The sequence below is a fragment of the Staurois parvus genome, unplaced genomic scaffold (genome assembly GCF_062004578.1).
Source record: "Staurois parvus isolate SC_StPar_1 unplaced genomic scaffold, SC_StPar_1.0 ptg000137l, whole genome shotgun sequence".
Lineage (NCBI taxonomy): Eukaryota > Metazoa > Chordata > Amphibia > Anura > Ranidae > Staurois > Staurois parvus.
In genome coordinates, this window is record NW_028317933.1 from 12,730,797 (window position 1) to 12,754,781 (window position 23,985).

At 46.4% G+C, this 23,985-nt stretch overlaps 2 protein-coding genes across 2 annotated transcripts in view; one reads left to right on the forward strand and one right to left on the reverse strand.

Annotated features, from left to right (window-relative positions):
* TGM2 (transglutaminase 2) overlaps positions 1–23,985 on the forward strand; it is a 120,601-nt gene that overhangs the window by 35,229 nt on the left and 61,387 nt on the right. The window contains exons 3-4 of the mRNA XM_089673366.1: positions 5,070–5,312; positions 10,642–10,760. Of these exons, the coding sequence (XP_089529492.1) occupies positions 5,070–5,312; positions 10,642–10,760 (362 nt within the window). The remainder of the gene's footprint in view (positions 1–5,069; positions 5,313–10,641; positions 10,761–23,985) is intronic.
* Positions 16,234–18,801, reverse strand: LOC149465828 (uncharacterized). The gene is made up of 2 exons (XM_089673452.1): positions 18,660–18,801; positions 16,234–17,005 (listed from the first exon to the last, which is right to left on the reverse strand). Exons 1-2 carry the CDS (start codon positions 18,799–18,801, stop codon positions 16,410–16,412), a joined length of 738 nt encoding a protein of 245 aa, XP_089529578.1. The 3' UTR covers positions 16,234–16,409.

Here is a 23,985-nt window from a genome sequence, read left to right on the forward strand (position 1 = left end):
TTCTGGAAGAATGGTCAAATATTCCCATAGACACCCTCCTAAACCTTGTGAGCAGCTTTTCCAGAGCTGTTATAGCTACAAAGTGTGGGCCAACTCAATATTGAACCCTACAGACTAAAACTGGGATGCTATTAAAGTTCATGTACATGTAAAGGCAGGCGTCCCAATAGTGTGTGTGTGTATACGTATGTGTGTGTGCGTGTATGTATGTATGTATATATATATATATATATATATACAGTATCTCACAGAAGTGAGTACACCCCTCACATTTTTGTAAATATTTTATTATATCTTTTCATGTGACAACACTGAGGAAAAGACACTTTGCTGCAATGTAAAGTAGTGAGTGTACAGCTTGTATAACAATGTAAATTTGCTGTCCCCTCAAAATAACTCAACACACAGCCATTAATGTCTAAATCGCTGGCAACAAAAGTGAGTACACCCCTAAGTGAAAATGTCTAAATTGGGCCCAAAGTGTCAATATTTTGTGTGGCCACCATTATTTTCCAGCACCGCCTAAACCCTCTAGGGCATGGAGTTCACCAGAGCTTCACAGGTTGCCACTGGAGTCCTCTTCCACTCTTCCTTGATGACATCACAGAGCTGGTGGATGTTAGAGACCTTGCGCTTCCCCACCTTCTGTTTTAAGGATGCTCAATAGGGTTTAGGTCTGGAGATATGCTTGGCCAGTCCTCAGCTTCTTTAGCAAGGCAGTGGTCATCTTAAAGGTGTTTTTGGGGTCGTTATCATGTTGGAATACTGCTCTATGGCCCAGTCTCAAAAGGGAGGGGATCATGCTCTTCTTCAGTATGTCACAGTACATGTTGGCATTCATGGTTCCCTCAATGTCAGGGTTATAGGCTGTCCAGAAAGAATGACAATAAAAACTTGTTATATGGGCAAACGCCTTAATATTATGCCTCTCACCAACTTTCACAACCCCCCCCCCCCCAGCTCTCACCTCTTCACAAGTCCCCCCCTTTACCACCCCCCCCCACTCTTCACAAATTCCAACCCCACTACAGACTTTGATGTGTGTCCATGGCTCACTCACCTCTCCCCCTAGGGCATGGCAGTTGACTGGCTGTGATCTTCTGCCTCCTGTCTTCTGCCACCCCGAGATCAGCTAAAAACACACACACCTCAATCTCCCGCCCTGATCGCTGACCCGGATCCGATCCCTGATGGGTAAGATCAGGAGTGGAACGGGTGTTTCGGACACGCCTCCGAGGAGATTGGAGGGAGGTCAGAGCCCGTACACTTATCTCCCTGGAACTGCTCTGGTGGAGTTGGGAGCCAGCAGTCAGGCTTGTCCATCCATTCCCCATGTCCGCCATCCTGTCACTTCTCAGTCATACCCCTGGAGCAGCGCTCAGAGACCGGCTGATGAAAAGGCTGCGTCTAGGAGCCGTTTGTTCACGGAGAGCATTGACACCCCGCACACAGCAGCCTGGAGTCTAGAGTGCCAGTATGTGAAGAAGGAAAAAAAACTTTAGCTCTGCTGCAAGTAAGCAGTAGAGCTAATTGTTTTTTTTATTTTTGTTTTTAGATGTTAAAACTAAATCAGCTGCCCCGTACCTGGAACTACATTTTCGGGGTGTGGGGCTATAGGAATTATTCACGCCTGGTGCCAACAGTGAATGGGCTGACAAAAGCCCAGGCGCCATAACGCAATTTCTAGTCGCCATTGTGACCTGGCGCATGGGTTTTGTTGAGCCCTGTCTTAAGAGATCATTAGGGAGCAATGAGAGGTTGATTGTTAGGCTTTAAGTAGACTATTTAATGGTACTTATCTACCATGAAATTTACTGCTACGAATGCTGGCGCATATATAATAAAATCAAGTTGAGCCCTGATGTCACTCAGCTAGCCCTGAGGGCTTGGAAAATATAATTGATAATTTGAACATGCTGATTACACATATCATTGATGTTCATTTGTTTATTTGTGTAGCAGCAAGAAAATTAATGCTATATCGTTCCATTTCTTAATTGCCTTACACGTCCTACAAAACTAATTACTGCAATTTCTTAAACACCCTGCAGCCCACCACCTGTGACTCACAATATTTCATGCTTTTAATATCTAATACTATAATATGCAGAATGGTTTTATTTTATTTTCTGCCAATGATGCCATGGGTGAAACTGATACTGCGTGCTGGGCAACTGTCTTGGGAAATAACATTCAAAGGAATGTAGATTACAGTTTAAATTGCTTGTATTTAGTGATTTCAACAGCACTGCATTCTAAAAATACACCATGATCATTAGACCTTCTTTAAAAATCTTGGAATTAAAGTACCAGTATGTGCTACATTAGAATGTAACATAAACATGAGATGGTGGACAATAGATCTGACTGTTGCAAAGATATTCTATGAAGTATTTTAACATAAACATGCATGGACATTTCTGCCAGATGCAGGGGCGGACTGATCATTTGGAAACTCGGGCACTGCCCGAGGGCCCTGGGTCAGTAGGGGGCCCCATGAGATGCCCCTGGTACCTTTTTCATAGGCTTTTTTGAGTTTGGGCAAGGACGCAGGGGCCCCATGATCCCCTATTGCCCGGGGGCCCCATAAGTTGTCAGTCCGCCCCTGACTAGATGCTTTTGTTTTTGCATCTTCCGGATATCCAAAGCATAACTCTGAGATCAGCCACCAAGGGGGTATCTAAAGCATTGTAGAGTGCCCACAAATACAGCAGACTCTAATAATCTGGATGGGGTCATGCTCATTCCATGTGAATGGCTTGCCTCGAAACCTGGCCATCCCAAGTAAGGCACCACTACAGCAAAAAACATTTTTTTAATTTAGAAAAGACTCTTATTTCCATCAGTTTCCATTTGTGTTTTAAAGTTGTAATACAATACAATTAGGGATTAGTAATAGTTGTGGTCTCTAGGGAACTACGTTGGGGTTAAGTCATAAAATGGAAGGAACACCAAAGACCCTGAGTCTTGTCAAAACTCTTTTGGGATCCTGTAGTAATGTAGGTAAATTAGTGGAGGGGGAGCTCAGAATTGACTTAGGTAAGGTAGGAAGAAGAGGTCTCTACCAAGTGATTAGGATATTTTTTGGCAATAAAGTGTAGCACCCTCCTAGTTTAGAGTAGGCTGCTAAATTTAGTTCAGCCTCTCTGTAACCAGTGGACCAAAAATTAATTACTTTGGCTTATAAATAAATGGAAATACCATAAACAGCGCTCTCAAAACTATATATGCCCTTAAAGTATATATAAATAAATAAATATATGAATAAATACAAACTGCCACCAAAAAAAATTAATATTTGCCAAAAATGTGAGACATCAAAAATTATAAGTCCAAAATAAAGTGTAGTCTATATATAATTTTCTTCAAAAAATATATAATCGCCACAACCGTGAATTCCTTTGTGCTCAACACCCCATCAAAGTGCTAACTCACCAGATGCTGGTGTTTAATCAGCATTTCAATCAAATATCAGTAGATGTGGAGGTTTCATCAAAACACAGATTAATCCAGAAAATATTCATTCATCAGATGGTTGATCCATTTAGACTCCATCAAAGTAAGCATAATCCAATTCCATATGTAGGTAAATAAACAACACTCGCCATAGCATAATATCGTTTGACTATTTATTGTATTAAAATACCCCCCTTAAAAACAAACTCACAATGCGTAAGGTAAAAACCAGCATTCAGTAATATATAGCTGCAAACAATCTCCAGCTCTCACAGTGGCGTCTCACCAGCCGCTCTCAGCAACAGATCACGTAGTTGCGGTCACATGGTAACAGCGTACGTGGTGACGTCACTGCTTGATCACGCATAGGGCCAGTAATCACCAGGTCCCGACACTCACCGAAGGGGAGGAAGACTGTTTTGTTTACAGTCTTCCTCCTTGTCAGCTCAAGCACACTGCTCGGCATGGCTGTGCACAGCACAGCCATCCTGATCAGTGTGCTTACAGTAAAGCGCCCCCGCCCCCTAGTAAAACACTCCCAGCACATAGTTAACCCTTTGATCGCCCTTGACATTAACCCCTTCCTGCCCAGTGCCATTAGTACAGTGTCAGTGCTTTTTTTTAGCACTGATCACTGTATTGGTGTCATTGGGGATGTCAGTGACACCAAATTAGTTCCCCCCAGTGTCAGAATGTCTGCTGCAGTCCCACTATAAGTCACTGATTGCCGTCATCAGTGGTAGAAAAAAAAATCCCAGTAGCTATACTGCCATTTGTAAACGCTATAACTTTTACTTAAACCAATTAATTTACATGTATTGGGATTTTTTTTAGCAAAGATCTGTCGCAGAATACATTTTGGCCTAAATATATGACGAAATTTGATTTTTTAAATTTTTTTACTGGGCATGTTTAATAGCAAAAAGTCCAAAATATTTTTTTCTAAAAAATGTTGGTCTTTTTTTGCTTATAGCACAAAAAATAAAAAAAACTCACAGGCGATCAAATACCACCGAAAGAAAGCTCAATTTATGGGAAAAAAGGATGTAAATTTGGGAGCAGCGTTGCATGACCGTGCAATTGTCAGTTAATGTAATGCAGTGCCGTAATGCAAAAAATGGCCTGGTCGGGAAGGGGGGTAAATCCTCAGGAGGGCAAGTGTTTAATGGTATATTGGTACATAGGGAAACTGGAATTTAGAAAACAAACCAGTGAACTTAGCTTTAAAGTTGCCTATATACTGATCTAGTCCAGTTTCTGATGAACAAGACAAAATCTGAGCAGTCGGGTGCCCTGTTGGCACAGTACCGCCCGACATTCAAAATTGAGGGAGCTGGGTGAACAATTTTCAGCTGAACAGTGACTAAAGCCAATCATCTGCAGTCATTGCTTGGCAATACCCACTATATTCAAAATACAATAGCCTCAGTCGAAGATTTGTTTTTTTGAGTTGTACGGGGGAATCTGTTAGAATTTTTTTCGTTCAGCCCAAGACAGACAAATCTTCTAGTGTATAGACAGCTTAAATGTCTCCCTGAAAGCTTTCACTTGAGACCTTGAATTTCTCTTTAACTTTACATATACTTTACTGACTAAGATTTTCTGTCCTCCAGGGCCCCAACCATCTGAGGAATCTGGCACAGAAGCTCACTTCAAGGTCACAGATGCTCTGGAAGATGGAGTATGGAGTGCTGCAGTGGTCAGCAGTGAAGGAGATTCCCTTGTTCTTTCCATCCGCTCCCCACCCGATGCCCGCATTGGACACTACAGCCTCACATTGGAGACCTCTAATGGAACTGAGGAGAATACCTGCAGTGTTGGGGAATTCTATCTAATTTTTAACCCCTGGTGCCCAGGTAAGCGAGTGAAGTTTGGATTAACAAGCTGGCAAATGTTTGGGTGATACACTACAAACCAAAGGCACATTATACAGTAATTCAAAAAGGCTTCATCATGGACAATGAAATCCATCAAAATGGGAAATTCACTTTTGAGTTTAGAGCATTCAGTTCATCATTGGATTCATTGGCGATTTTCATGCCAGTGTTTGCAAGACTGTTGGAGGTTTGGTAAAGGGCTTGTGATTTCTGTGTGCCCTAAGGCCCATGTCATACTAGGAATCCTGTTGTTGGTGGCACCTTGTGATCCATAAGATAGTTGAGAGAGAAGTGAGATCTTCTATGTCCCATGTCTATGTTCTATGTCCTTGCTTCCTTGCGTGCTGACCCTGAAGGGCATTGCACCATTGCTCGTTCCTTAATGGCAAGAGAGATTCTGCAGTATTTAGGCCGGAGAGGAAGCAACTCCAGAGGAGCAGGAAAAAGTCTCCTTTGTGATCCTGTTGCTGGCAATTTTTATCCAGTGATAGGATCACTGGAGTGATGTAGCCTTCTGCCATTTTGTGACATATGGTGTAAGGAGATTATTATTATTTATTACAGGTACTTATATAGTGCTGTCAATTTACGCAGCACTTTACATATATATATATTGTACACTCACATCAGTCCCTAACCCTCAAGGGGTGTACAATCTAAGGTCCCTAACTCACATTCATACATACACATACTAGGGACAATTTAGACAGGATCCAATTAACCTACCAGCATGTCTTTGGAGTGTGGGAGGAAACTGGAGTACCTGGAGGAAACCCATGCAGGCACAGGGAGAACATGCAGACTCCAGGCAGGTGGTGCCATGGTTGGGTTTCAAACCGACGACCCTAGTACTGCCAGGTACCCTGCAAAGATTTTCCAGCTCGCGGGACCACAGTCTATGTGCCAGCAGCTTGAGAGCGATTGTTACTGGGTTAGGTTAATTACGCAATTAACCCTTCACTCTGCCACCACCTTTTTACAGAGAAGGAGGTAACTCACAAATCCTAACAATAACACTATGATTTTAGCATAAGCGTCTGTAACACACACTGTCACCACAGACAAGTATGTTCAGAGGATTATTACATACAGTAGCACTCCTCAAGAGACAGGGATTCTTTAGTTTGCATTAAAAGCTTTAGAGACAGTTTCAACAATTTTCAGAACAGGATTTATTACTAAAAAGGTCATACTGGTGCAATTAAAATATTTACAGAAAAAGATGTTACAAAGATATAAAGAGAGCAATAAAACAACAGAGAAATAAAAGAAAGGAGTTCAGAAGGCAGAATACTTGCAAAGTCCTTGGTTTAAGCAGAGTCCAATTGCCTGAGCAAACAGATTGCCTTGGCTCTCAAGTCCATTAGATGTTTCTTGATTGATGTTAAACGAGAGCTCTCTTCTCTGGCAAAGGTCCCAATCCTTAATGGGGAGCAGGGGACAAAGGCTTAAAGCGGAACTTCCCCTTTTGGGTGGATCTCTGCTTTAAGGTTGCCGATACCTGCTATAGAGGGATATGCTTTGTTTATATTTGATGTCAGAGGTTTACAACCACTTTAATTACTTTTGTTCTTTGCTTGATAGTTCACTAAATGTAATTACTTTTGTGCCTGCTTGATAGTGTAGCCCTGAGTTGCTCTTTAAATTAAACATATCACAAACAAGATGACTATACAATGAACAAAAACTAAGAGGTTCCCTTCTGTGAAAACTGCAAGTCAAAATGATTAATTGATCCAGAGGTATAAACAGCTGATGTTGCGATTATCATATATTTATGTACAATTCAAGCTTGGTCCTGCCTTTTGAACCTCCTTGTTGGTCTGCGAAGCTGCCTATCTTGGTCAGTAGGGAGATTTGGAAAGGAAGAAGGAGAAGGGAACAAGTTTGACATTTGCAGGAAAGTTATAACTGGTATGTAATTTCAAATTCCTGATCTCCTGACTTGGTATGCAGTTGCCACTGAGAGTAACCTCTGCTTCTGAAATTTTGATCATACGCCCAGTTCGGATTGTTCAGGTTTTTGACAGGTTTACTGTCACATGGAGGTTGGTGTTACCAAGCTCTCCTTTTAAAAATGCTAATTGTGTGATTACCAAGGGCTCATGTACACAGAGCATTTGGAAAACTCTTCTGAACGATGGAAACTGACTGCTAGAAAGCGTAGGTTAAAAAACGTCAGTTTAGCTGCGTTTTCATACCGCGTTTATGCGCATTTGCGTTTAGAAGTGTTTTAAAAAGATAACCTCAGGAGACCCTCCCAAATGCCCAGAATGTACTGAAAAATAGTAAATAATTAACTATTTCAGACATTTTGAGAGAAATAGAGAGAGCAGAAGCAGAGGGAGCAGTATGTATTGAGATTACCTATCGTTTCTGGTTGTATTCACTATGGATCCCATCATGAGCATAATGCAGCATGTTCTACCATTTTTTCCTTCACGCGAAACCTGGAACTGACTGCACTAGTATACTGGGTCCATTTGAATACATGGAAAACGCTTTGCATGCATTTTTGATGAAGAAAAAAAGGCTCTGGACAGCATCTGGGTATGGGCCTGTCAAAAAATGCGTCTAAACGCTTTTAAATGTGGTTAACCGCGTTTACAATAGTTTACTCGCGTTTGGCGCTTGAAACGCCGGTAAAATCTACTCCTGAACGCAATTTTGGTGCGTTCACAAAAACGACTGTAAACCCAACTGCCTGTAAACAACAATGTGTACATGGACACATAGGAAAACATAAAGGAGAGTTCAGGGGCTGCTGAAAAAAATGCTCAACAGCTCCTGAACGTCAGTTTAGGAGCTCCAGTGTACATGAGCCCTTATTGGCTTCAATACTGACTTCCTGATCTGCGTGATTGTCAAGGTTTGGAAAATAGCAAAAACCAGAAGGTCAGCAATGGTAGCCCCCTTATTTCTCTACTAAAAGCTATACTACAGCTTCTATGAATGAAACAATATCTATGAATAGAGGGGGCCAGGGGCGAACTGACAACTCATGGGGCCCCCAGGCAATAGGGGATCATGGGGCCCCTGTGTCCTTGCCCAAACTCAAAAAAGCCTATGAAAAAGGTACCAGGGGCATTTCATGGGGCCCTCTACTGACCCCGGGCCCTTGGGCAGTGCCCGAGTTTCCAAATGGTCAGTCCGCCCCTGGAGGGGGCAGTCCTTTGAATTATCTACCCATCTTCCACTTATAGATCCTGTTTCATTCATAAAGATGTTGTATGGCATCTGTGAATGGAGCAACTCGGTGGAAAGGGTGGGCATAGTTGAGCACCTTTGAGTGCTTGTGACAGCTACTCAGTTCTATTAACCCTCATCACATCAAAGGATTACAGTGGTTGGAGTGGTGGGCAAGTGGGGGGGCTTAGAGGTCATCAGAGTAGGACCATTACTACTGAACTGAAGACAGAAGACCAAGGGACAAAGGTCAAGTTAGGCTTTAAAGTGTGTGCAGAAGTCTTAGAAACTCTGTCAGGCTTTTGTTGCTGCTTGTGCCCCTGCTAGGGAGATTCAGTTTCTCTACTGGTTCTGGTGAATATTGTCTCCTGGACATAAAGTTGATGGAAAATCCAATATCTCTGGGTTGTCACAGGAACAGAAGGCAAGGAGAAATTTTCCAGTGGGGAAACCTGTTCAGTGACAACTGTATAAAACAGGATATCTCCTTGTCTATGAAGGGATCTCCTCTTACTTTCTGCTGTGTCTCTGGGGAAAGGAAATGGGACTCAGACATAAAAGAAAAAAAACGTAGGCAAAAATGACACCACACACCAAGAAGAGTAGATCTAATTTTTTTTTAATTGGTCATTTATTTAAAAGTAAGAGATGTGCAATCCAAACAGTATGTACCAAGTCCAGGGACTGAAGATGAAGAAGAGTGCCATTGTGTGGGTCATGGGCCAAGAGTTCCCCAGAGCAATCTGGCGAGCTTGTAGTATATGGGCAGAAGCTAGCTCTTTAAAACGAGAGCCTTCTATTCCTGTCCAGAATGAAGGGTTACCGAGGATAGGGTCTGCTCCAATGGTAGTTCCAGGGGAACATTATCGATACACCAGGGAAGTGCCTTACGCAGGATCTCGGGTACTGCCTCCTCTATCAAAACTCACTGTTTGAACTGACCGTGGTGGCACCAGTCTATTACTCTTGTTAAGTGACAAGCGGCATAATATCCAGCAAAATCCAGGAGAGCGGTGTCCCCATAGGGTTTTGCTAGTCTCAAAATCCTATAAGGAAGACGGGGTGGTTTGTCTCAATTTTTCTTACAGGGATTTCAGTAGCAACATATATCATGCGGTAAAAAATTTTACGTTTTGTAGATTTTGAGTTCCCCTTTCTCTATGGTCTGTCACCTTGAGAAAGAGGACCTATAAGTCTCCAAAGCTTTGGTGTTATTTAAAGCATGAGGTATGCTTTTCTACTGAGATCTGCTGCTCTTGGTGTGTTTTCCATGTTTGTCCATGCATTTACATGGGGCTTTTTTCTCAGAGTACAGGAGCCCCCCAATCCCGCCATTCCTGGGGAAAGAGGAATAATTGGTGTGGTCAAGGCTTACCTTCCCTCTCCTCATCCACAGTCCACCTTCTCTCCCCATTCACAGCCCCCCTTCATCCACAGCTCACCACACCATCCACAGGTCACCCTCTCTACCCCCCATCCACAGGTCACCTTCTACAGCTCCTCCTCTCCCCCCCCCCCATCCACAAGTCTCCCTGCCCCCCCCCCCCCACGGCTTACTTTCTGCCCCCCTCCCACCTTCCACAGCTCTCCCTCTCCCTCCTCCACAGCTCTCCCTCCCCCACCTCCACAGCTCACCCTCTCCACCCCCTCTCCAACCAAAGGCAACATAGACAAAATAGCAAAATAGGGAAGCATTGCAGTTCATTTTTTATATTTTTTTTCGAAAGAATCATCGCAAAGTGCACAGGAAACCAAAAACAACTCTGGCAATGGATGGGAAAACCAGCTAGTTGTTCCTGTTTATGATTTATGAAATTCAGAAACCAATAACAGTAATAACTGCATGCCTTTTGCTATAATTCATTGTTTTTGTTTTTTTAATAAAATGAAATTTTGTTGCTTTGTAAGCCATAAAAATGTGTTTCACAAGCAGCTACCATCTGTATTACCTGTGTATATGTGCACTGCCGTGATATTATTCTCCCAGTTGTTCTTCACTCCCGCAAATTCCCATTCAATTTATTTTAAGCATGTTGATTTGTTTGACATTTATGTTAAGGTCACTGTAATACAAATTGTGCCAGGGTCCTCCATTCAGTATAACTCTATCTCCTTTTCCTAGAGGACTCTGTATACCTAGAGAAGGAAGATGAACGGATGGAATATATTCAGTGTCAGTACGGGATCATCTTTCAAGGCACCAAAGACTCAATGGACCCTGTTCCTTGGAACTTTGGACAGGTACTTAATCATTCTTGGGATGCTTTTATTTATACTGCAACTGTTTTTTTTTGTTTTTTTTCAAGTGGGCTTCCAGGAAAAGGCAAATTCTTATTTTTTACTTATGAATTCTTAAAGCAGGACTCCAACCAAAACTTTTATAACCAGTACCGTGGACAGCAATGAACACAAATGGATCTCTTACAAATCAAGCCCAACCTTTCACTAGATGCCCAAATAACTAGGCTGAAGCTGTCCTTTATTAGATATATTACGAGAAAAATCCATTGTGTATTAATGCTTCCACATGAGGGCCTCATTCACATGAGCATACGTATCCATTCACCCGTGCAATATCCTTGTTTTCTCGCATGGGATGCACAGATGTTCCATTCGGCTGTGTGCAGTCAGTCCCATTCATTTGTTTTGGGATGCAGCAGCTGCACGGACACAGCCACTGGTCCCAATTTGACACCTGTGCAGGTTTGTGGGGGGGGGGGGTTTACTGAGACTAGGTTCACACTAGCCCTCATGTTGTGGGCTGGTTGTAGGAATTGATGCGATTCCCGAACTCACAACCACACGCAGCCACATCGTGTTTCTCTTGCGAGACGTGGGGGGGTCAGTCACCTCCATGCATCTAATCCCACAGCACGGTCGCGGGTGTGGGAACTGCATGGAAACCATGTGGTCAAAAAGACTATGCGGTTTCTGTGCGGATGCGCTTTGGAGAAGGTGCATGCACCTTTTTTCTTGCGTGGGCACAGAAACCCATTCAAATTAATAGGCAGCCGTGCCCAGGCAAACACAGGCCACATGGCCCACACTAGTGTCAACCAGGGGTAAAACTGGAGAGTGCAAAATCTGGTGCAGCTCTGCATAGAAACCAATCAGATTCTAGGTCTTATTGTCAAAGCTTAACCTTCCTAGCGGTTTGATTGTGTCAGTATTTCTGTGCTCAAAGCGGTACATTTTTTTGCATGGAAATATGTTCTTTTTTTATTTTAGGCCTGTAATTCTTAGGAATTCACTGAAATCTGTCCGAACAAGAGCCTAGTAAACATCCCGGGTAGGATAAAATTTGAAACACAAAATCATAGATTATAATATTGTAAATAATCATAAAAATAATATAATAATAAATTTAATTCAATAATGTAATCAAACCAAAAACACTCATTTTTAGGAATAACTCACTGAAATCTATCCAAACAAGAGTCTAGTAAACATTCCGGATATGATAAAACTTGAAACACGAAATCATAAATTCTAATATAATAAATGATCATAAAAAATAATAATATAATAATAATAAATGTAATTCAATAATGTAATCAAACCAAAAACACTGAAATTTGAAATAGAGCGCCAAGTTCGCACATCACTGAGCAAAGTCGCAAAATCGTTTTCAGTGTCTGATGACGAATTTCCCCCACGAATCATTATCACTCAATTCTGCAAGTGGTTCTGATTTACTATCGCTGTTCTCTAGCCGGTCTAAAACAGCTTTTGACCTAAATGGACGCTTTTTGGACGCCATGGACATTTCTCAGTTTCCAGGCACAAAGAACAGTAAAAATGCAGACAGGGGACAGGACAAAGCACTCGGGACAAAATGTATGTGAAATGGTTTGATACAGTAATGTTTTACTATGTGATTTTAGTGTATTTAGTGAATTTCCTTTTTAAAATGTTTGAATTTCCCGCTGGTTTCATCCCCCATACGTCCCGTACGTCTCGATGCTTGCAGGGAACGTAACCCGGAAGACGGATGCCAGCATCGGCCGGAGGAGATGGCCGGGGACGCTGCAGGGGACACATCGCGGGAGCGCAGGACAAGGTAAGTGCAAGAGTCCCTGAGCAACGCTGCAGTGTATTCCCGAGTGTAGCTCGGAGTTACCGCTTCTGGTACTGAACGTTAACCCTGACCTACACTCGGGAATACCGCCAGGGAGGTTAAAGCGGAGTTCCAATCCCCCTAAAAAATTTTTGTTAAAAGCAGATCCACGATGACCTTACAATTAACAATTGGAATAATTCAATATTAAAAGCATTGTAATTACTTAGAAAATCGTAAACATTTACCAGGATCTCGGAAGCAGGCAGCGCCATGATGGCTGTGGGCATCTGAAGCCCGCAGGTATTTATTTCCTGGAATCGTGCTGCTGGCTATCCCAGTATGCACCACTCGTTCTTGCGCATGTGCAGTACAGACACTACTCGGCGTGACGTGTGCAGTACAGGTTGCCATAACAATGGTTGAAACACCTCCCATTCGCGTCATTTCCGGTTTCCAAGTCCCGCGATTACAGGAAACCAAAGGACTCCTGAGATACAGGAAACGACATCCCAGGAGACCTTGCAAATCGCCTTACAACGTCATCGCCTAGGTGGTCAGGACCAGAACTGCAGGCATTCAGTGGATTAAAAGGTATGTATAATAAAAATATATATATATATATATATATATATATATATATATAACTTGTGCTTTATTTCCCAGGGACTACATAATAAGGTAAAGTATTAAAAATGGGTGGAACTCCGCTTTAACTGAACAAGCAGAAATTAGAAGCTGATTGGTTCCCATGCACAGCTGCACCAGATTCTGACTGCATTAGTTTTAGTAAATCCCCCCTGTGTTTCTGAACGCAAGACAGTGTGAATTACATTAAAGGAATCCATTCATGCAACAAAAATTGGTCAAGGACCATTTCCTTTTCTTTGCCACAGCGCATTACAATGCATGGTGGTTTGTTGCTGTGCACTGCGATGTGCTGCAATGTATGTACTTTGGAGGTGCATTAACCTCCCTGGCGGTATTCCCAAGTGTAGCTCGGGGTAAAATTTCAGTACCACAAGCGGTAACCCCGAGCTACACTCGGGCTTACCATGCGGCGTTGCTTAGGGAGTCCCTAAAGAGCTTATCTTGTCCTTCGCTCCCGCGATGTGTCCCCTGCAGCGTCCCCGGCCATCTCCTCCGGCCGATGCCGGCATCCGGCTTCCGTGGTCCTGTCCCTGTGACGTCGGGACGTACGGGCGACGGAAGCGGCGGCAAATTTGAAATTTCATTTTTTTTAAAACGATTATTACATAGCAAAACATTGCTGTTTCACATACATTTTGTCCCTACTGCTTTGTCCTGTCCCCTGCCTGCATTTTGACTGTTCTTTCTGCCTGGAAACTGAGAAATGTCCATGGAGTCCAAAAAGCGTCCCTTTATGTCAAAATCAGTTTTAGACCGGCTAGAGAACAGCGATAGTAAATCAGAACTACTTGCAGAATTGAGTGATAATGATTTGTGGGGGAAATTTGGCATCAGACACTGAAAACGATTTTGTGACTTTGCTCAGCGATGTGTGAACTTGGCGCTATATTTCAAATTTCAGTGTTTTTGGTTTGATTATATTATTGAATTAAATGTATTATTATTATATTATTATTTTTTATGATTATTTATTAAATTATAATTTATGACTTTGTGTTTCAAGTTTTATCATATCCGGAATGTTTACTAGACTCTTGTTTGGATAGATTTCAGTGAGTTATTCCTAAAAATGACAGGCCTACAATAAAAAAAACGACATATTTCCATGCAAAATAATGGTACCGCTTTCAGCACCAAAAATCTGAAATAATCATACCGCCAGGGATGTTAATTTTAAAAATGGATGGCACTGCAACTCACTAATACCTGTATAATGCATTGTGGTAGAGTGCATGTTACTGCAACGCACTCCAATGGGGAGCTGTGAGTGGACTCTAGTATGTTAAAGTGTATGTATAGCCAAAATTTTTCTTTAGAGTCCATTTAGACAATTGTATTGCTGCTTTTCCATTCTTTTTAACCTCTTGGTGCCGGCGCCTCCCGGCCCTCTAAGGGTTTCAGAAGCCAGGAGGCGGGATGGGGTTTTAGGGTCAAGTGACTGCTGTGATTCGCTGTCACGGCGGTCACATGATCGGGAAAGGTCCCGATCGCAAGAGGAGATCGGGACCTTTCTGTGAGTACCCGACATGTGGGTTGGGGGCGCGCGCTCTCAGCACATATGTTTTTCTTAATTGCACGCAAATGTACGGCCGCTCGGCATCAAGGCCCAGACGCCGGGAGGCTGCACATTTGCGTGCGGCCGGCGCCAAGAGGTTAAAGTATAGCTAAAGGCAAAACTTTTTCTTTTTTTTAGTTTTGGAAAGAGTGCAAAGGGATTTTATTTATTTCAGGTACTTATATAGCGCCATCAATTTATGCAGCACTTTACATATCTATTGTACATTCACATCAGTCCCTAACCCTCAAGAAGCGTACAATCTAAGGTCTCTCAGCCTGGGTTTACACTGATGCTGTGCGGAACTTGCAGCGGTTTCTGTGCGAATTCCGCACCGCATCAGAATCGCACCCCATTCATGCGAACCGCTGCGTGTGTTTATGTTAAGTTAACAACACCCCAAAATCGGTCCGCAAAACGAGGTGCGATGTGCAGAATCGGATTGCATGGGTGTGAATACGTATGCGATCCGATTCTAGTGTGAACCAAAAAAAGGGTCCTGTACCTTTTTGATACGGATGCGGTGCGATTTGAGCCATACAAAATGTACGGCTCAATTCGCACTGCACAGAATTTGCATGTGATTTGCACAGGAATGCGGTGCGGTTCCTGTGCGAATGACATGACATACGATAAGCCGCACCACACAAGTGTGAACCCAGGGCTAAATCACATTCATACATATATATACTAGGGACAATTTAGACAGGAGCCAAATCACCTACCAGCATGTCCTTTGAAGTGTTGAAGGAAACCGGAGTAGCCGGAGGAAACCCACGCCGGGGAGAACATGCAAACTCCGTGCAGGTAGTATGAATGCTTGTCAGTTTTTACTGCCGTCTGTGCCCCCATTAGGGAGACTCACCCTCTGCATTTGTCATGTTTGTCATGTTTACCTTTATCATTGAAAGTAAAAGTAAAGAAAATCCCAAATTGTGGGTTGTCCCCAGAACAGTAATAAAGGGGAAATCTACCAATGGGGACACTAGTTCTGGTGACCTGGGGATCCCCAAGGGATTCCCTTAATTTGCAGGGATTTCCTTTCACCTCCTGTTTGGCTATGGGACAGGAAGTGAAGGGAAATCTCCCCAATGGGATGGTGAAAAAATAACCCTCCCTTACTCTATCCAAATTAAAAAGAAAAAACTTGCCTATAATTCTGCTTTAAATTACACCACAATGCATATGCATGACTAGTGCACCAGAGATCGGTTCATCCAGATCCCTTTACCTATAACTCTTACTTAAATAAAAACATGACACCGATTTGGAGTAAATGGCCAACGTGGCCTTTTATTATTAATCACACAATTTTAAACACCAAACCAATTCCTTATACAGAAAATATACCAATTTTGTTGTTGGTCTTCGAAGGCCCCATCCACAAATTATCTGAAATGCACCTGCGGACCCCATATACCACCAGGCCTTCAGCCTCAACCACCCAGCTCGGAGACAACCTTACCGTCCGCAGTGCAGCACCACCACATTCCAGTTAAACCTTGGTTAACTGGAATGTTCCCCGGGCACACCATACCACCGATGGGTCCCACACCATTCTCTGTACCTTCAAGATAATACCCGCCTCCAAAGACCAACAAACTGCCACAACACGCTGGGTAAGCCCTTACCCATGCGTGCCCCACCACAAAGGGACTGCTCTCTGCACACCATCCTGTAAACCCAGAGACCACAAATCCGTCCCAACTGCGTTAAGATGTACCCCATCATTCTGCAGATACCGCCAGGTATCCACCTCCAACTCCAAATGCCGGACCACCAACCCCCCATTCCGAATGAAAAAGCGCCCCACCTCCTTGTTGACCTTTATCCGCGCTTTATTGAGCCGCTCCACCGACCGCGCCAAACGCCAAGAGGCGCGGGCTACCATATCCGACCATACCAACACCATGTCCGGATAATCCCTCCGCAAGAGCAGAAAGTCCATCTTTACGTCCCTCATCAACTCCCGCATGGACCGAACTCCCAGATCATTACCCCCCGCATGCAATACCAGAACATCCGGTGGCCTATCCAGACTAGCAAAACGCCGAACTTCAGGCACCACACGACCCCACAACATCCCCGGCACACCTATCCATCGCACGCAAGCCTCCTGTCTAGTCAATCTCAACTGTCGCCCATTAGGCCTCACATCCGCCCGCCTGGCCCCCCAAAAAACGTAGGAGTGCCCCAGGATCCACACCAGGCGCACCGCTCCATCTGAAAATAAAAGAGCAAGAACTACCACCAGAACAAAAAACGGCACAGAGACAGGACAAACTCCCCCCAACCCAGGGACAACAACCCGGGATCCAACCTTAATCAACCCAACAGATGCGGACGAATGTACAAGCGAAACCTCTGAGAATCCCATCTACCAATACGTTTTACCGCCGCATCTGACAAACCCCACCGGGCGGCCTCAGTAGCCGCCCCAATCCGAAACGAGTGAGAGGCATACAAAGATGCATCCAAACCCACAACCTTCAAACAGCGTCGAAAAACCGACACAAATTGAAAACGAGTTAACGGGGACCCATCCTCATGCATGAAAAAAGAGCCACTCCCCACCGGACGACGGGACAAAAAGTCACGAACCGCCCGCACCGGGCACACTAATGATGTAGGAAGGGCAAGAAACCTCACCCGCGCACCACGACCCAATTGGTCCGTCTTGGACCGACGGACAAACACCTCCACCCAATCACTAGAGACCCTGACATCATCCCCCAACAACCCCCCAAGAACGGATTTGGATGGACTGACAAGCTCCCCAATATGCAATGCCCCAAAGAAAGCCACCGCAAAGGCCGCCCGAAATAAGTACACCTCAAAGTCTGAAAAGCAAACATAGCGCAGATGCTCAAACAACGATCCTAACAACTCGAAGGACACCGGACGACGAGAATCCTTACTGCGACAAGCCCTACGGTAACCTCGAAGAGCCTGTCGTACCCAAAATTCTTTCGTGAAGTCCCGACACCCTTGAAGCTTAAAGAGGAAGGCCAAGCCAGCCAACCGCCTATCCACCGCAGCAGCCGACACCCCCCGTTCCAAGTTCCTTGCCAAATAATACAAAACAGCCACCCCTACCTCCGGGCCCCACGGATCTATCTCGACCTGTTGTAACAAATCCCGCCACTCTCGCCAGACCTTCGAGTATGCCGACCATGTCGCCTCACTCACCGACCTCCGGATCCAACCTGCAACGACCCCAAGGCAATCTCCCACAGCCAGTCGGGACAAGGAACCCCGTGTTGCTCCGCCGCCGGCGCCAACTCTTGGAATTTGTCCCACTGAAAACGAGACAAAGCGTCAGCCAAGATGTTATCAACCCCAGGGAGATGCACAGCATGGAGAAAAACGTTCAGCTGCAGGCAACGCAGCACTAAATGGCGAAGCAAGCCATCCACTGGTTGCGAGGAAGCCGAGACCCGGTTGATGACCTGAACCACCCCCAAGTTGTCGCAATGAAAACGAACCTTCTGATTCCTAAAATTTTCACCCCAAACCTCAACCGCCAATACCACCGGAAAAAAATCCAACAGCACCAGGTTACTAAGGAAACCCGCCGCAGCCCAAGAAGAAGGCCACGGAGCCGCACTCCACCGCCCCCTAAAAAAGGCCCCATATCCCCCGGAAGCCGCCGCATCCGTGAACAATTCGAATTCAAAATTACTGACTGGTCCCGACATCCACAGCGCCCGTCCATTAAAGTCCTCCAAAAAGGTATGCCAAATCCGCAAGTCCTCCCGATGTTCCCTAGTTAAACGAATAAAATGCAAAGGGGAAGTAATGCCCGCCGTCGCCGCCGCCAGCCGGCGGCAAAATACTTGCCCCATCGGCAGGATACGACAAGCGAAGTTCAGCTTACCCAGCAACGACTGCAAGGCCCGTAGCTGAATTTTCCGCTTGCCCAGCACCCCACGAATTTCCCCTTGTAGGGCCAACAATTTGTCCCCTGGCAGCCGGCACTCCATGGCATCCGAGTCCAAAACGATGCCCAGAAAAGTCATCACTGAAGCCGGGCCCTCAGTCTTGTCCAAAGCCAATGGAATCCCGAAACGGTCAGCAACGTGTTGCAACGTAGCCAACAAAACCGCGCAAACCCTGGAAGCGGGCGGACCCACGCAAAGAAAATCATCCAAATAATGGATGACCGAATTTCTCTCGGAGACATCCCGCACCACCCACTCCAAGAACGAACTGAACCGCTCAAACAATGCGCAAGAAATCGAACACCCCATGGGAAGGCACTTATCAACGTAAAACGAACCCTGCCAATGGCACCCCAGAAAACGAAAACTATCCGGATGAACCGGCAACAAGCGAAATGCGGACTCAATAACTGACTTCGCCATAAGCGAACCGCGCCCATAACGACGAACCCAGAAAACTGCCGCATCAAACGATGTGTAAGACACCGAACAGAACTGCGGATCGATGGCGTCATTAACCGACCCCCCTTTGGGGAAAGACAGGTGGTGAATCAACCGGAACGAATTCGGCTCCTTCTTGGGCACCACCCCCAAGGGTGAAACCACCAGATCTGAAAACGGAGCACAAGAAAACGGCCCGCCCATACGTCCCAACCCCACTTCCTTACTCAACTGCGCCGAAACCACCTCAGCATGCTGCACCGCCGACCGTAAGTTACGAGCTAAAGGGGGGATCGAAGTCAAACTACACGGAATACGAAAACCCTCCGAAAAACCGGCCAACAGCAGCCCGGCGGCTGCTCGATCCGGATATCTATTTAGGAAAGGCTGCATCCTTTCCACTTTCACCGGAGTTGTCCCTCTTATTCGCATGCTCTCCGGGCAGGCCTCTACCCCGCTTGAAACAGCGCGACAAAGGATGGGAGCCGCCGCAACCTGAACACTCATGTTTAAAACGGCAGGACCCCCCGAAACGACACGCGCCCTCTTGGAACTGCCAACACACACCCCTACGCTTTGAGGCCGATTGTCCTGGGGAGAATGAACCACCGACCCCACCCTGAAAAAACGGACCGGGAGCCCGCACAGGAGTCATGAGGCGCATCCAAAGGCCAATGTCCTTATGGTCCCAACGCAATGAAGGGCGAACAGCCCGCCTCTGCCGAAACTGCTCGTCGTATCGAAGCCATGCGGTCCCACCGTAAACCCTGTTAGCCTCGCTAATGGCATCCAGGTAACAAAAGAGAGCTGAGCAATGTTCAGGAGTCTTCTCCCCAATGACACTGGCCATGATCGCAAATGCCTGCATCCAATTTGCAAATGTCCGCGGGATAAAACGAAAACGCCGCTTCTCAGCGTCCTCTCGCCTACCCTCGTCAACCCGCGACCCATCTAACGGAAAACGCTCCAAAGGCAAGAGCGTGAAAATGTCCACATACTCCCCTCTCCAAATCCGCTCTCGAACCTCCGACGGTAAGTGCGCACCCAAAGGGCCCTCAAAACATACGTATACCTCACCCTTGGCCGAGTCCACCACGCCTACTGTCCCGGAGACCCCAGCACCCCCATCCACAACCCCGGAAACCAGAGCACCTGTTTCCGCTGTAACCACCCCTGGCGCAGAACCAGGAGGGGGAGAAACCCCCGAGCTCCGCCTGTCCCCTCCCTCCTGCTCTAGGACCCCGACACCCGGCGGCAGAAGCCACGCCGAAGCAGGCCCAAGGGCCCTACCCTCACCGTGCTCAAAACGCAGCAACAAATCCCTCAGGCCGGACATCAAATCGCCGAGACCCCCCCCTAAACCTGACGCGGGAATGCCCACATCCCTCTCCGCCGAGGCCGCGCCCCCGCCTCCCCCCAACAGGTCCCGAAGCGCCGAAGAGAATAAAATAGGGAACTCACCAGGCTGCCCAGGAGATGTCCCATCAGCCGCGCATCCCGACTCCATCGCCGCAGAGCGGCCAGCTGTCACCCCCGCATCGGGTTCAGACAGCTCGCCCTCCGATCTTTCGACCTCTTCTTGACGGCTGCATGGCCTCCCCGTCCCAGGAGCCACGGGTCCCTCCGGGCCGTGCCGCAGCTGACTCCGCCTCCTGGCACCAGCCACGCCCCTCGACGTCCCTGGTCTCCGTCCCGTCACACTTTCCTCAGCACTCTGCCCAGAGCTGCCCTTCTGCTTGCTCCTCTTCAGAGCCGCCGCTCCATGCTGTACAGGTGGCCCGCCGACTGCAGCAGGGGACAGCCCGGCAGCCGCAGCGCTCCTTCTCCCACGTTGGGCTCCCTCCCTGACATGCACTTTGCCAGTGGAGGAGCCGTTACCGTCCCGTCTCTGTTGCCGTGCGGGCGGGGGGGAGGGGCTTCCTCCGTGTGAAACCCCGCCCACCGAGCTCCGCCGAAGCTGAGGATTCCTCCCGGCTCCCCCACGAGCAGAGGCCAGAGAGTGCCTTGCCTGCGGGGCCGGAGGGTCCCGTGCGGGGCTCCTGATGCGGCGCTGAGCTCTGGGGGATGGGGAGTCCGGACTGAAGCGCTCCGGAGGCCGAGACCTCAGAGCACGTGGGCGCTCCCGCCCCTCTTCCTCTGGTGATAAGCCCGGGCCTCGTGATAAGCCCGGGTCAAGTGACAAGCCCGGGTCCTGCAAAAAGGCAGAGACCCGGCTCTGCAGCCAGTCTATTCCTCGTGAGGCTGCCGCCTCACGCAGCTGGGCCACCAGACCATCCATGACAGCCCCACTGTCTCTCAGGGAAAAGGCCCTAATAATGCTGGCGTAGGTAGGGTGGGAGGGAGGCTCACAGAAGCTCACTCACCAACGTCCAGCTCCGAATGACCGCCCCCCCACCCAGTCCACCCCACCCAAAGGTGCCAAGGAGACCACCCACGTTCTCCTTCTACCAACCAGCTCCCACCTATACATTTTCAAACCCCCTGCACTGACTTAACCCTTTCTAGCCTTCCTTACCCACTCTGGGCCTAGTCATGCCTGCCCTGCGCTACTTCTTTCCTGTCATTTACGCTACGGGCATTACTTTACTGTCTGCCACAATGCATTTATTTCAGGTACTTATATAGTGCTGTCAATTTACCCAGATATGATGTACGTTCACATCAGTCCCTAACCTTCAAGGAGTGTACAATCTAAGGTCCCTAGCTCACATACACACTAGGGCCAATTTAGACAGGAGCCAATTAACCTACCAGAATGTCTTTGGAGTGTGGGAGGAAACCAGAGTACCTGGAGGAAACCCACACAGGCACAGGGAGAACATGCATATTCCAGGCAGGTGGTGTCGTGGCTGGGATTTGAACCAACGACTCTTGTACTGCCAGGCAGAAGTGCTAACCACAGTTAGCCACTGTGCTGCCCAATAATGCACCATATTGCACCATATTGCATTGAAATAAGTTCAATGATTTGGGGAATTTTTTTGATACACTGGCAGCCTTCTTTTCCATTGGCTGCCCTTGCATAAGGCTCGTTAATGCACAATATGCAAGTGAGTTAGCACACTGCAAAAATAAAATAGGGAAGGGTTAAAAACCTACATTGGGGTATTTTATGCTGTTTGTGTTGGAGAGATCTCTGTTATATTTGTGTCTCAGAGATACTACAGGTCCAATCGCTGACAAAATCATGTAGACTTCACCTCCGCAACATCTCCAAGATACGACCGTTCCTGACCCCGGAAACCACTAAGCAACTCCTTCACTCCCTTATTATATCACGCCTTGACTATTGTAACTCCCTCCTCATCGGCCTACCTCATCGCAGGCTATCCCCACTCCAGTCTATCTTGAATGCTGCGGCCAGACTCATCAACCTTACTGACCGCTCCATATCCGCCACCCCTCTCTGCCAATCCCTCCACTGGCTTCCAATTGCCCAACGGATAAAATTCAAAACGCTAACACTGATGTATAAAGCCGTTCATAATACTGCCCCAAACTACATCACCGATCTTGTCTCTAAATATCACCCAAACCGTACTCTCCGCTCCTCACAAGACCTCTTACTCTCTAGCACTCTTGTCTCCTCCTCCCATGCTCGTCTCCAGGACTTCTCCAGGGCTTCCCCCATCCTCTGGAACTCCCAACCCTAATCCATCAGACCATCACCTACTCTGCTCACCTTTAGGCTCACTCTGAAAACCTATCTCTTCAGGGAAGCCTACCCCACCCTCAGCTAATACTGAACTCCTCCTACCACTCCATCCCCCACAGCTATTTCCTCCTGTACCACTATCCCCTCCCTCCTAGTTTGTAAGCTCCAAGGAGCAGGGCCCTCCTAACCCTCTTATATTGAATCGTATTGTTACTGTACTGTCTTGTGTACTGTCACCCACCATAATGTAAAGCGTTGAGCAAACTGTCGGTGCTATATAAATCCTGTATAATAATAATACTACAGGAAAATCTTTAAAATGATCATAGTCCGCTCTTGGACAATTTTCACAAAGACAAGTGTCTCCATTGGAAGATTTCCTCTTTATTTTTTCTCTGGTGACAACTGTAACTGCTGGTTTGCCCTTCATTCTGTCTTGGTTACAATGGTCACCAGGACAGAGGATGACTCTACCTAGCAGAGACAGCAGTAAAAACATGACAGTAGAACTAGTATTCTAGCGTGTATATATATATATATATATATGGAAATTTTCTTTCAAACTTCCCATTTATTGCTGTGTTCGGAGTCTGTGGTACTTGTGCCCTTCTAGTGACATTTGTACCCTTTCTGAGGTTTCTTATCTCCCCAGCACAGACTGCCCGATCCCTCCTCTGCCCTTCCTCCTGTGTTCAGATCTTCTCAGGACACCTCGCAGTGCTGACGCTCATCAGGGACACTCAGACATTGGAGTCTTGCCATGTAGAGAGAACTATTCTTAATTCCATAAAAGGTTTTGGATAAAAGGAGTCATCACATTGGGCTTACTCAGTGAGATAGGAAAAATCACAATGAAATAAAGCCTATGCATCAGGAATTGCTGACTTTTTCCAAAGTCCAATGAACCGTATTCAGAGGGTAGTAACTTATTAACCCATCAGAATAATTCCAGTACCTTGACTACTATAAGGGCACATCCACACCAGAACTCAGCACAGGAAACCTGCGTTCCGTGCGTGTTTCCCGCACCACATTCCAAACAACACTGGGTGTGCGATCTGCTGTGGGTGTCAATGTTCCTAACCAACCCCTGAATGCAGATGCGTTTGCCTGCACTGGATCACATAGTACCGCAGTACCATGCGTTTTGGTGCGGTATGTGTTTG